Source organism: Pantherophis guttatus, chromosome 4 (genome assembly GCF_059756535.1).
Source record: "Pantherophis guttatus breed Tessera chromosome 4, ASM5975653v1, whole genome shotgun sequence".
In the NCBI taxonomy this organism is placed as follows: domain Eukaryota; kingdom Metazoa; phylum Chordata; class Lepidosauria; order Squamata; family Colubridae; genus Pantherophis; species Pantherophis guttatus.
In genome coordinates, this window is record NC_142066.1 from 30,154,855 (window position 1) to 30,169,899 (window position 15,045).

At 40.9% G+C, this 15,045-nt stretch overlaps 1 protein-coding gene across 2 annotated transcripts in view; it reads right to left on the bottom strand.

Annotated features, from left to right (window-relative positions):
- Nucleotides 1–15,045, bottom strand: part of TTYH1 (tweety family member 1) — a 100,434-nt gene that overhangs the window by 20,013 nt on the left and 65,376 nt on the right. For both annotated transcript variants that reach the window (XM_034423213.3, XM_034423212.3), the window contains exons 3-6: nucleotides 14,012–14,123; nucleotides 9,911–10,131; nucleotides 8,271–8,366; nucleotides 321–393 (exon numbers count right to left, since the gene is read on the bottom strand). In XM_034423213.3, the coding sequence (XP_034279104.1) occupies nucleotides 321–393; nucleotides 8,271–8,366; nucleotides 9,911–10,131; nucleotides 14,012–14,123 (502 nt within the window). The remainder of the gene's footprint in view (nucleotides 1–320; nucleotides 394–8,270; nucleotides 8,367–9,910; nucleotides 10,132–14,011; nucleotides 14,124–15,045) is intronic.

A 15,045-nucleotide genomic window follows, 5' to 3' on the forward strand; every position in this document is an offset into this window, starting at 1 on the left:
CACATGTCCATAGGTTTGCCATCACAGGTTTAGAGAGTCTTAAAAAGGGTGTTTCATATTATCATGGCAATGTTACAAATATGCCACTATTTTCATTTATGAAACCTGGAATATATAAGCTCATAAAGAGCTGGCCAAATCAGAAGTGAATTTCCCTTCGTTTGGTTTGTTGTAGATTGCTACAGTTTCCTAATATTGCTAGGTTAACCTTAATTGCCTCCCATCTCCACTGACACTCTCCCCAAATGCTGCTCGTTGACATTTTAGCCCTGACCAACATCCCTCTCCAGCCCTATCTATCCCCGGCCCCCTTCACTCACCACAGCTGCTGCTGTCTCCAGCCCCATGGAGCCCCAACTGAGAATGAGGACCAGGAAACTCATGACAGTCATCCTGTTAGCACAAAAAAAATAAAATAAAAAAAGCCATTCAGATGAGCATGGAGATCAAGGGGAGGGGGGGAGGTTATGTTCTTTCTGGTAGCATTCCATATCTCCAAAAGCTTCATGGAGAGCAAAAGTGGTTTATTTTTATGTCCTGCTAACCATGGCACAAAGACGCCGTTCTAATCCCCTTTTTTAAATAGCTGTCTTAATAATGCAGTCTTCATCGCATCCCCAGTCTATTCCGATGGCTGCCTAAATTTATCCTTAGCTGTTTCAGGATAAAACAGTGCTTTCCATCTCTTCCCAGTACAAGTCTTGCTATGGGAACAATCTAAGGTGCCCCATTCATGAAGAAGAAGAAGATGATGATGATGATGCAGTCAGGAACTGCATCTATTTAATCTTCTATTCATTGAATGTAGCTGCTAAAGCCCATTTTGGATTGGGATATCTGGTTTACGCAGATAAATCTGACTCAGACTTTCCAAAGCAACATGCAGGCATCACTGTATATAAAGGTAATCCTTGACTTAGTTACTTACTTATTTATATTTCATATTTCTAAACCACCCATCTCCCTCAAAGAAAGACTCTGGGTGGCGTACACTATCATATAAAATGCAATATCTTTTAAAACAAGTGTGCTATCTTGTATTATTCATATTATTGCTTTTTTAATGTATTGTAAATGGTTTTGAATTACAAATCATTTAAATATATAAATATTTATTTAATTAAAATGGTATGCTTATGGCTATTTTGCTTCAAATAAATGCACTAAGATGCACTTTGCAACATGTATAGTTAGAGCACAATCATGAAAAAATGTGTGGCTTTTCTCACGCTGAAATACTTTCTGTGTAAACCAGTATTGACTGGGGAATTCTGGGAGTTGAAGTCCCCACATGTTAAAGTTGGCAAGGTTGAGAAACACTGGGGTAAACCATTTATAATACTGAAATGTTCCCTAAAGGGGTTAATTTAAATTACAATTTTAAATGAGTGTTTTAAATGTCATGTTTTAAATGAGTGTTATTACAGTCTACAATAACACTGTGCATCTCTTTTTTTCCTCCATTTTCTTTTACAATGAAGCAATAAATGAGTCATAACATTGCTAAGTAGGAAGCTAATAACAATCCCAGCCACTAGCCTGAATTTTCTATATGACAGAGTTTAGGGCTCTTATAAATCAAACTAGCTTATGATGTAATTGAGCCCAGAATTACAATTGTAAATCATTCCAGTCATTAAACAGGTCACCATGTGACCATGCCTAATTTTACCACCTTTTTTGCAGCAGTCATTAAGTGAATCAATTGTCCCTAATGGGCGTTTTATGCCAGAAATCAGAAGTAAATGCCAATTTCTAGGGAAAAAGATGTCATAAATTGCAGTCATGTGACCATGAGGCTCTAAGTGTCGACTGATTGCCAAGTGCTCCAGAGGTGCTTTCTTCTGAACTGAAGAAGCTTCTTGGATGAGAAGCGAAATGTCTTCAAGGAAAAACAAAATCCAGTAATCTTTTGGAAAAAAGCATCTTTGGGACAACCATGAACTGGATGATTGAGAATCTCCATAGACAAGTGCACATGACTACGGGGGTAGGTCTGGCTGTCAGAATTTAAAATGTGGGTTAATAGCCCTGGGGAGGTCTGTTGTAACTTCAAACAGTCACTATGTGACCAATCATAAGTCAAGGATTATCTGTATTAGGATATTGGCTTTCTATAAGTCCAGCAAATGTGTTATTAAAATGTCTTGTTCTAAAGACCAGGAAGCTTTCTTGATGCAGGGTCCTTCCTGCATCTTACCCTCCTCTCAGGCTATTTTGGGATATGATCAGCTGGTAACTAAAAAACTGATAAACCCATGCTCAGAAATTGTCCTAGTGATAAGTTCCTGGCATGAAGCACTTCCATACCAGTAACTTGTCAGATGGACAACTTCAAAGATCATTAAGTTCTCCGTATTTACCCACCATCACACATGTCTCCACATCACATTTTGAGTGGTTTTCTCACTGGGTGATGACACAGGATGGGGGCAGAGATGAAGTTAAGGGAATCTAAACATTGCTGTCAAATTATCCTGAAATAAAGCTTTAAGGATAAGAACACTTGCAGGCCATATGCAGATTAGCATTCCTCTGTCAGGAGAGAGAAAATCACAGGTGGTCCTCAACTTACAACCACAACTGATCCCAAAATTTCTGTTGTTAAGTGAGTTTTACCCCATTTTATGACCTTTCAAATCTCACCAGGCTCAAGATTGACTCAGATTTCCATCCTTCCGAGGTGGGTAAAATGAGAACCCAGATTGTTGGGAGCAATATGCTGATTCTGTAAACTGCTTAGAGAGGGCTGTAAAGCACTGTAAAGCGGTATATAAGTCTAAGTGTTACTGCTATTGCTTTTTTGCCACAGTGCTTAAGTGAATCACTGGAGTTGTTACATTAGTAAAATGGTTGTAAAGTGAATTTATTTATTTATTTATTTTATTTATTTTTAAATTTATATACCGCCCTTCTCCCTGAGGACTTAGGGCGGTGTACAGCCAGAATTAAAAAACATGAAATACAAATATTAAAAACAATTAAAATATATATAAATTTGGCCCAAAATTAAAAATACAAACCAATTAAAACATTTAAAATTTCTTCTTAAACCAGCCCGGCTTGCTGGAAAAAGTGGGTTTTAAGGGCATGGCGGAAGGCACTAAGGTCTTGGATTCTCCTTATCTCTGGGGGCAACTGATTCCAGAGGGTAGGTGCCCCCACAGAGAAGGCCCTCCCCCTGGGAGTCACCAGCCTACATTGATTGGCTGATGGCACCCTGAGGAGGCCCTCTCTGTGGGAGCGCATGGGACGATGGGAGGTCGTCAGTAGCAGCAGGCGGTCTCGAAGATAGCTAGGCCCGATGCCATGGAGCGCTTTAAAGGTGATAACCAACACCTTGAAGCGCACCCGGAAGACCACTGGGAGCCAGTGCAGCTCGCGCAGGAGCGGTGTTACATGGGAGCGCCATGCTGCTCCCATCACTACCCGCGCTGCTGCATTCTGGACCAGTTGGAGCCTCCGGGTGCTCTTCAAGGGGAGCCCCATGTAGAGAGTGTTGCAATAGTCAAGGCGAGAGGTGACGAAGGCATGAGTGACTGTGCACAGGGAATCCCGATCAAGAAAGGACCGCAACTGGCGAATCAGGCGAACCTGACAAAAGGTCCCCCTAGTTACAGCTGTCAGATGTTCCTCCAAGGACAGCTGCATATCCAGGAGGACTCCCAGATTGCGAGCCCTTTCTGTGGGGGCCAAAGACTCGCCCCCAATAGTCAGTGATAGAGTCAACTGACTATATCGGGATGCCGGGAGCCACAGCCACTCAGTCTTGGAAGGGTTGAGCTTGAGCCTGTTCCTCCCCCTCCAGATCCGCACGGCCTCCAGGCACTGGGACATCACTTTAAGGGCATCATTGGGGTGGCCTGGGGTGGAGATGTACAGCTGGGTGTCATCAGCGTACTGGTGGTATCTCCCATTGTCCTTGCTTCTCAGAAGATTGCAAAAGGAGATCACATGACAAATTATGATGCTTGCCATCTGACGCATGGCAGTTGCAGTGGGCACTTATGCATCAGATGCCAAGCATCATAATTTTGATCACATGACCATGGGGATCCTGCAATGGTCATAAGTTGAAAGACGGTCATAAGTCGCTTTTTTTCAGTGCCATTGTAATTCCAAATGGCCACTAAACAAACTGGTGTAAGTCGAGGACTAAGTGTATGGTGGTACATTTTCTGCCAATTCAGGGAATAAAGGAATGTACATTAACACAGCCGTGAGGAAGTCCCCCAGTTATGGGAAGGTCACACCACAATAAAGATTCAGTCTGAATTTAAGAACTTTTGAACTGAAAGGCAGAATTCTGAATCCAAGGAGAGCTTTTATACAATCGGCTATGAATTTCATAATACAATTTCTGTGGCTGAGCTGATGAACAAGGCCTTCCTGTCAAGTGATGCCTGACTAAGGCGACACAAAGGAATGTTAACAATCACAATGATTGTAGATGATGCTCAGCATAACAACAAGCCAGTAGGAGTGAGTTCGAGTACTGAAGGTGCAGGGCCACATGAGTATTGCCAAACATTGTACAGGTAGTCCTTGACTTACAACAGTTTGTTTAGTCACCGTTTGAAGCAGGGGTGAAATGCTCCCGGTTTGGATCGGATCACCCAATCCGGTAGCGATGGCAGCAGGTGGTTCGGAGAACCGGTAGCAAAAATCCCTGCGCCCCCCCCCCCATGCTCAGCTGAGTCGCACGATCATCAGAGGCTTTTTTTTTTACTTTTAAAAGCATTTTTTCTACAACCTCTTCCGACGAAAAAATGCTTTTAAAAGTAAAAAAAAAAGCCTCTGATGATCGCGTAGCTCAGCTGGGATCCTCAGAGGCTTTTCAAAGCACTTTTTTCTGCAACCTCTTGGCCGAAGAGATGGTAAAAAAAATGCTTTGAAAAGTCTCTGATGATTCCAGCTGAGTTGCCTGATCGGCAGAGAGGCTTTTCAAAGCATTTTTAAAAATGCCTCTCTGACAATCCCAGCTGAGTTGCTTGATCGCCAGAGGCTTTTCAAAGCATTAGAAAAAATGCTTTGAAAAGTTTAAAAAAAAAAGTTGGCCATGCCCACCCAGTCACATTACACACCCCCAAGCCATGCCCACAGAACTGGTAGTAACACATTTTACATTTCACCCCTGGTTTGAAGTTACAGTGGCACTGAAAAAATGACTTATGATTGTTTTGTACATTTACGATGGTTGCAGCATCCCTATGGTCATGCGATTTACATTTGGATGCTGAACAACTGGTTCACATTTATGACAGCTGCAGTGTCCCAGGGTCCTGTGAAGCCCTTTTGCAACCTTCTGACAAGGGAAGTCAATGGGGAAGCCAGATTCACTTAACAACCGTGTTATTAACTTGACAACTGCAGTGATTTACTTAACAAATGTAGTAAGAAAAGTCATAAAATGGGGCAAAACCCACTTAACAAATTTCTCACTTAGCAACATAAATGTTGGGCACAGTTGTGGTAGTAAGCTGAGGACTACCTGTATTCCAAATCTTTTCCCACTTAAATCTACTCATGAGACAAATATGCCTCAACAACCTAAATTTTCTCTTGTCATGTCCCTCTGATGTTTCCTTATCTCCAATGATCCAATCCATACCTCAGCAGCCATCTTGCTCTTGTCTTAAAGTCACATTGTTGTTTGAGGCACTTTTAAGCGGCTATCTGAAGTGTTCCACCAACCATTCTGTTAATGGTGTGGATAAGTGACTGCTAGGAGATGGAATCAACCTGATTTTGATTGGGGAACTCAGGCTGATGTAGGCATACCCTTTCCCCCCTGGTTCCTAGATGCTGCCTGCTAGGGCCATGCTAGTTTCACAGCACAAGAGCCCAGATCTTTAAAAATGAACTCTTGCTTATCTACCAGGTCTCTGAGTTCCAGTTCAGAGACCTGCCAGGTAAAGAGGAATTTTTTATCTGTTAGTTAGAGCCAGGTGGTTGTTAACAGTGGATGTTGTTTTTAAGCATTTCACAGTTGGACAGCATTCTTTGGGCGTTAAGTAAGGTTGGGAGCTATCTGGGTGCTTGAAAACAAGCTTGTCCCCTTAGCTATTGAGGGGACAAGCCAGATTCTCCTGCTTCACCACACAACCTCCCTCTTCAAGTGGGTTTGTTTTGAATGCACTCATCAAAACATGCAGAACCATGAGTGAGTTTTCACAGACAGGTAAACCACCATTCTGGTCATCTGCCAAAACTCACCTCCTTCCTAAGTCCCACACCTTATTTTAATGAAAGTGATTGGAGCAGAGGTTTTTTTTCACTGATTGTCCCAAAGGTGCTTTTTCAGAAGGCAACTGAGCATTATTTTTCCTTGAAGATGTTTGGATGTTCTCATCCAAGAAGCTTCTTCAATTCTGACTGAATGGTGGAAGGTGGAAGAATTTCTATTCCTTGTAGTCATCTGGTCGTTAGCACTCTTTCTGAGAGTCGTTGAGGCCACTTGAAGGTTTATCTGTGCCCTCAGGGTCACCTGAATAGTTCAAATGGGTATGGAAACCTTCAGCTGTTCCAAGAAGGCTCCACACCCATTTGAACTATTCAGGTGACCCTGAGGGCACAGATAAACCTTCAAGTGGGCTCAACAACTCTCAGAAAGAGTGCTAACGACCAGATGACTACAAGGAATAGAAATTCTTCCCCCCTCCACCATTCAGTCAGAACTGAAGAAGCTTCTTGGATGAGAAGTGAAATGTCTTCAAGGAAAAACAAAGTCCAGTTTGCCTTTTGAAAAAGCACCTTTGGGATAACTATGATTGAGAATCTCCATAGATGTTTTTTCACTGGTGATGATGTTTTGGGATGGGAGGAAAACACATTCTGAGGAATCCATCAACCTTACAACACAGTGGCTTTATAAGCAGGTACGATGGGCTGTGAGATCAGCAAGTTTTATACTGTATGGGTTTCTGCTGACTCATAAATAAAACTTTAACTCAGCAGTGGAGAATGGCCCTCTAGCTAAATCCATTTCCTCACCAGTGATTTATAACATTCTTCTACTGTCATTGTGCTGAGATAACAGTAATGAGGGCAGGCTTTATAACCGGTTGGGTTATATACTACAAGATGCTGCAAATCATCAGGAAGGAATGGCTGTTGTGTACTTTTTAAAAAGATGGCCTTGATACAGAATGCAATGAGGAAAAAAAAAATAAGGAAGAGGGAATAGGAGATAATGACTTTATATCTGTAGGATATCAGATTGAGGAAGCCAGCTATAAACCAAAGTTGGAAATTACATACTCTTGAACCAAGTTTTTTGATCTCAGTAGCACAGTATAGTAATCCTTGATTAATTAAACTAAATTAACTTAATAAAACTGAAACCTAATTGGCTCAGAAAGGTTTGCATAATACACTGAGCAAACACATCTGGTGTAAATTCAGCATATAAGAGGTACTTTGAGGTGCAAGGTCTGGGTGGAAACAAAATCTGAAAAATCGTTGGAATTGGATGGCATATAAATTTAACAAATCATTATGGTGGATTGTATGGTCAGACAGATGTCTAGACTGGATTTAGCAGTTTTAGATACTTTCCCAAGGACCTGGGATAATTAGATCTTGTTGGACTGTGTTAAATGCATTTTTGCAGGCGATAAGTTGTTCCAAGTAAAGCTGCCTTTTGCAATTGACTGGTGGTGATTTTGTCAATATCAATAGTGCTCAAATGATGATCCAGATATTTTGGGTTTGTATAGAAGGCACCTTTCATTATTGGTAAAAACTTTTCTTCCAGTGTTCCTGCAGCTGCTGGCCCAGGTTGCTCGGCCAGGACTTGCTAAGTCCTGTAGCCCATTTATTACCAGATGTCCAGGAACTTTTATAACTACCTTAGTCCTATTATTATTAAATCTGCTATCTTGTGAGAGGATCCTTCTGCCTCCATTTATGCTGTGCGGTATAGCTGTGAATAAATTGAATATTGCAAAGTTATCTCTCCCCAGTTTGTAGAAAATGAAATTTATCAGCGTGACGCTTTAGGACTGATTATTCATCATCTCTGGATATCTTTATAATACCTCATTACCTGTAGTTAAATTTGATAGCAAGCATTTCCTTTATCTACCAAAAATCCCAAGGCATTGGCTATCTTTAAAAGAATTTGATTTATTCTTTTGCAGCCATAATTGGGATGGATGATAAAAGATCAACCTAAATCTCCCTTGAACTAGGACAGCCCTGATAAGTTTGCTCTTGCTTTGTGTCCCCGATTTCTATGCCCAAATATGCCCACCAGGTGGTGCACTCACACGATTACCAGCCACTTGATCTGCTTTGCCAGTCCTAGCAAGGTGAGAAGACAGATGATAAGGTCCAAGAGCAGCAGTAAAATGTAGGCCAACCACCTGAGGGAGTTAGAGAGCAACAGAGTAAGTTAAACTGAAGAAGTGTTCTGTCAGGAAATTTCTCCTTATCTTTAGACTGGATCTCTCCTTGATTACTTTCCATCCACTGTTTCTTGTCCTGATTTTAAGTGCTTTGGAGAATAGGTTGTCCCCTTCTTCTTTGTGGCAGCCCTTTAGATATTGGAAGACTACTCTAAGATCCATCTTCCATCTATTTTGCCCTATTGTGCCAACTTTCATGCCCAAACAGTTGCTGCCTCATTTTCAACCAGCATGCCATGTGCCTCAACCCTAATTTCTTCTAGTCATCTCCTCTTGGGTCAATTCAACCCACCTATACATCCTTGAATTATATTTTTCATTGTGCTGTTCTATTTCCCTAACTTCAGATTGAGATCAAATCATTATTATCTGCAGCAAAAAACTAAGATGGGATCCTTCCTCTTCATGGACCAAAACTGATTGGACTGATGTTGAATTTTTCTGCAATCGTGGAGATGAGGCAGGATTCTCCACTGAAAGAATCATGATGCTTTATGGACACAAATGTATAGATAATAATAATAAATAATAATAATAATTTTATTTCTATACCGCCCTTCTCCCGAAGGACTCAGGGCAGTGTACAGCCTATTAAAAGCACAAGACAAACATCAATTAAAATTATTTAAAATTATTAAATAATTCGGCTCAATTTAAAACCCCAGAAATTTAAAACACCCAATTTAAAATTATTATGTTAATAGCCCGGCCTGGATAACTGGTATCTAATAATAGATAACTGTTATTGTCATTTTTTTTTTTTACTGTGGGCACACTGGAACACATTAAAAATGCAATTCTGTTGCCTGCTTTCAAAAGTGTACACATATTGGTATATGTGTTATGTCCTGGATAGACGGAAATGAACTGCCAATAACCTTCTCTGCCACCCTCACCACTCTCTGCACCGCTTTCCTGTCCGAAGCAGTAATGCTTCCAAACCAGACTGTAATGCAATATGACAGGATGCTCTCGAACGTCCCTCTATAGGAAGTGGTAAGGACAGGGGAAGGAAGATGTACTTTTCTCACGTGGTGCAGAAAATGCAGGCGCTTCTGTGCCCACTTCACCAGTGTCTCTCTGTTGAGCTACCAAGCCAGCCTACTTATTAGCTGCACACCCAGAAACTTGATGCTGCTAGCCACCTCCACAGGTGACTCATTAATACTCAAATGTGTGAAGCTGTGCCAGCCTTTTCTGAAATTGACAATGAACTCTTTAGTTTTTCCAACGTTTAAAACAAGGCTGTTTTTATTATACAAGGTCACTAAACTCTCTACCTTCTGTATATGTATGTATATATACCTGTATATGCAGCATACAGCCCTGATTTCCAGCACCCAGTCTCTGCTTTCAACTACCCACTGAAGCAACTCCTTGTCTCAACCACATAGTGAGGCCAGTCTTAGTTTCTGCAACATTTCGTTCCTTAAGTTGGTTCCTATACTGTTATCAGATTTATTTTCATTAAATTATAGCCACTCCACAGCCTTGAATCTTACCGGTAGTCTTCCAAATAGCCAACTTGTTCTGCTAGGATGCTGGCTCCTCCACGGGCATCTTTCCAGAAGGGGATGCCATCCAAAGTCTGTGCTACTGCCTCAGCCTGGCGGCGTGTATTCCGAACCACAGCCACCAGTTCAGTCCTCTGGGACAGTGTCTCCTCAAGCTGTGTCAGTTCCCCCCGTACTGTGGCTGAAAGAAGCGCCACGGTTTCAGAGACCTATATGGGTGTAAGAAGAAGAACATGCTGAGGTACACCAAGAGGAAGAGAGTCATGCATATTATATGGTGTTGTGAGACATTTATGGTCTTGGCAGTGAACTGTAGATGTACATCAGGAGTATCAAACTCAAGGCCCATGGGCGGGATTTGGGTGCTTAGATCTGGCCCACAGGGCCACCCTGTAAACAGCAAAGCACTGGCCTGGGGTGCCTCTGCCAGCAAAAACAAAGCTCAGGAGGGCCGCACTCCATTTTTGCTGACAGAGGGTTGTAGGAGGCCATCCCAGCTGAAAACAGAGATCGGGAGCCCATTTTCGCTGGCAGAGTGGTCAGGCCACCACAGGCGCCCCTGACAAGACTGACATCAAGGTGGCCATGTCCACCTGGCCACATCCCCCCCAGCTCCCCCCTGAGGTCAAACACAACCCTGATGCAGCCCTCAATTAAATTGAGTTTGACACCCCTAGTCTACATGAAAAAGTACATAAACAAGTTCATGACAGAATATCTTATTTGCCAAATGTTCCTGCTTCACCAGATAGCTCACAGCCAAGCTGCTTCTCAAGTATACACTATTTTCCCCCAGCCATCCAACTTAAAAAAGCAGGGCAACCACCATGAGGTTCCAATGAGCCACCATGGTGAATTGATGCCCCCTAGAACAGAGGGACACATTTTGGCTGAAAATGGCACTTGAATGTGGGATTTGGCCTGCCAAAATCTCTCTGGAGAAAGGAGAGATTGCAAGATTACCCCTATATATTCCAAACAGTTGTTCTTTTGTGTGTGAGCTGTTGGCTTGCAATTGGCTAGAGGTCACTGGATTCCATTGTGCTTAGAGCTGCTAATGTTGCCTATATAGAATCTAAAGTTTGACTGAGACACAGCTTTTAATCATTTGTATTTAATTTTTTGTTTTTGTTTTTTAAAGAGTGACTGGCAAGTTTCATTCAAATCACCAAGTGAGTTTTCTTTACTCGTTTGAGAAAGAAAATTAACTACAAGTTTAAAGATTTGTAACAAAAATTTGAATGATGTAGTGTTGGGTTTAGAAACTTTTAAACAGATTAATAGCTCAAATGAATTTGATTTAAGACTTTGAAATGAATTGAAAGGATTCTTTCTTGTGGGAAAATTTCTATGTTCATACTTCAAAATAACTGATAACAGGAAGGTTGGACACCGGAGGGCACCAAATGCTACTTTAAAAGAGTTTTTTAAAATTTACATTTACAGAAGAATTATAAATTGTTACTAAAGAAAAACAAGCTCCTTGAATAAAAAACTGAAACTGACTTGCAGGTGGATTTAGAAAAGATAACAAGGAAGAGATGAAATAATGTATTTACAAATGAAAATACAAATGATAATTTAATGATTAAGAAAGATATGCAAATATTAAATCAGAAGAGAGGTGTGGATTTTATTTTTACGTTGGATTTACAAATGGGATTTGCTGACATTGCCACACTAGAATTGCAAAAGGGGCTTGACAAAGACACCAAGAATTTTAGGAGAATAAATAAAAGGAGTATGAGAAAGCATATATTAAAAACTTTCTTTGAGTAATATAAAGATAATTGAGAGAAATAATTTATAATTTGTTTATTTGATCAATGTTAAAATGTTGGGGTGCCATTTCTGGTTAAAATTTATTTTACCCGAACTTTGAACTTTCCTTCCAAGGAGTATCCTTCTGAATCCTTCCACCTTCAAAGATCAAGCAGATGGAACATCCATGATAGTGTCCTTGCTACCCTGGAATTAGAGTCCCCCTCTCTATCTTTCTTCAGATTCTTGCCCTTCTGATTTACTGGAGGACTGTTTTGTTTTGTGGAGTAGAGGGTTAAGATTTTATTGCTGCATTCTCTAGGCTATTCAGAATTTTATTCTATCAGCCGCTCTTGCTTTATGAATGTTTTTATCAGATTTGATTGTTGTATGCTTTTTGTTCTTAAGTACTTCGGGAGGCAGCACAAAGGTTATAAATATTTTAAAATAAACAACCAAGAAAATTGCAAATAGATTTCCAACAGAATATCATTATTTACTTTTCCTGCAGTAGATGGCTGCAAGAGAATGCACCATTCCTATCACACTCTGTGATCATACAGGGAATAATGAAATCCAACTGGTTTAGTAGTCTTTGATGGGAAGCAACTGGGCCACATAACGTGCCCCAGAATCCTTTGCAACATGCAAAGTACTGTAGTGGGGTTTTCCTCAGCAAATAAGTAAATATGAAAAAGACATTTGCTTTTGGTGGAAAGCGTATGAAACGTATGAAAATAAAATACAAGCTTAAATTGTCTATCAAGTAATCCGTGCATTGCTGATGATTCACAGGTTATGCAACTGCTTTTGGATTTTACTTGAGAAGAGAATATTTGTAGCTCAGAATTGAACCGTGGGGTTCCTTGGTGTTCTCTGAGCTTGTTTTTGCAGATACCAAGAACACTCCCACCAACACTGACAGGGGAAGTCACTGGTTTATGAAACTACAGCCAGACTACTACCGTGTTTCCCTGAAAATAAGACCCTCTTATATTTTTTTGAACCCTGAAATAAGCGCTTGCCATGCGCTTAAAAGCCCGATTGGGCTTATTATCAGGGGATGTCTTATTTTGGGGGAAACAGGGTAGCACTTGATGATGTTACTTAGTTTGGTAATGAAACATCTGTAAGAAAACAACCAAGCTCAGAGAGCACAAAGAACCCTTTTTGATGAATGAAGGTGAATATATGTGTCCTAGGATAATGTTGCAGGATCCAATCTGGGTCAGTCACTGGGACCAGAGGTTTAGTCTTCTGAGCTTTCAGACTCGCGCTGGAGCCCATCTTCAGAGAACTTCTCTCCAGCAGAGTGTTCTAGCACATTCTGCTAGTGGTTCCCTGAGGATGGGCTCCAGCATGAGTCCGAAAGCTCAGAAGACTAAACCTCTGGTCCGGTAACCAACCCAGATTGGATCCTACAATCTTATTTGAAACCATACTAGTCCTACGATACAGTCACGTTAGGCTTCTGAAAACACCTGAAGACTTCATTTATCAGTAGGACATATCTTCAGTAGGACTTACAGGTAGAACATGCCTTCTGTCCTATCCATAGAAGAGGATTATGCCATATCCCTTATATCATACTGCTTTTGTGTAGGGTAGTTGGTGCTTTCTGAGGTGGGTTGTTTTCTTGCAGATATTTCAACACCAAATTAGGTAATAACGTTACCTAGAAGGGAGTGGGGTTTGCTCTCTTTTTACTTGGTGGTTCCTTGGTTAGTCTATGATTTGCTGTTAGCTTGTTTTCTGAGTTGGTAGTTCCTTGATTGGTGTATTGTTTATGTCTTGATTGTTGATCTACTGCTAATCTTGATGTTAATTCTGCTCATCTAGGCATTAAGCCACTAGTACATAAAAAGAGATCAACCCCCCTCCCTTCTAGCTGATGATGTTACCTAGTGTGGTAATGAAATATCTGCAAGAAACCCACCAAGCTCAAAAAGCACCAAGAACCCCCCCCCCAAAATTCAATCTTGAGCTACAAATATTGTCTTCTATCAGCATACAGCTTTTGCTCTATTCCCCCGCACACCAATACTTGTAAAATAATAAATAACCTTTTAGTAGCCATAAGGCACCACGTTAGCTGCCCTTGCAACATACATTAACAGATTCACACTCAATATGTATCCATGAAAGAAACCTGAGTCAGGAGTCACAAATCTCATCCAGGGTTGTTGACAACTAATTTCAACCTTTGATTCACTTCTAGGATGTGAATATAAATGTGTTTCCAAGTTTCATCTAAGGACAAGGGGTTACATAAGACGTTCAGGGGTGTTTCCTGGATCTCTTGCCCCCCCTCCCCATTTGTACACTTACCAGACTGTCAATGGAGCTTAGCGTGTGGTTAGCATTGAGCAACGAATATGTGACCTGGTATACTCCATCATTGGTCTCGCTGTTTCCATAGAAACCGATGCCGATCCCAGCACTGTGATGGGTTGGGAGAAGCAGAAGAAAAAGAAAGAGAAATATATGAACATAAGGATTTAGAAACCTTGTAGCCTTGTTTCTTAAAGATGGGTATGTGCTTTTCTAAAAATGTTCACATCCTGTTGTTGTTGTTTTTTTTTCTGGCATCACTGTCTCTTTATGCTACGTGATATAATACTTAGATAAAGTAGGCAATATATGTGCTGTACTACTTCAAGCACTACCATGGGACATACAGGGAGTCCTCAACTTACGCCCACAACTGAGCCCACAATTTATGTTGTTAAGTGAGAAATTTGTTAAGTGAGTTTTGCCACCATTTTACGACTTATCCTGTCACATTTATTAAGTGATTCACTGCAGTTGTTAAATTAGTAATACGGTTGTTAAGTGAATCTGGTTTCCCCACCAACTTTGCTTATCAGAAGGCCACAAAAGGGGATCACATGACTCTGGGACACTGCAACTGCCATAAATATGAGTCAGTCGCTAAGGATCCAAATGTAAATCGCATGACCATGGGAATGCTGAAACAGTCAAAAGTGTGAAAATGGTCATAAGTCACTTTTTTTCAGTGCTGCTATAATCTCAAATGGTCACTAAACAAACTGTTGTAAGTTGAGAACTACCTGTATCTCATTGAAACTTCCTCCTTTCTAAAATACTTCCTTATGGAATAAACTACACGGGCAGTGCCACATTGAGGCAGGATGAGGTAATTGCCTCAAGGAAGCTGTTCAGAAGCAGCTTAAAGGTGACAGAGCAATGTTTTTCAAACTTAGCAACTTTAAAATGGGTAGACTTTAACTCCCAGAATTCCCCAAGCTAGTTATGCTATCAGCTATGCTGGCTGGGGAATTCTGGGAGTTGAAGTCCACCCATTTTAAAGTTGCTGAGTTTGAGAAACATTGTGATATAGG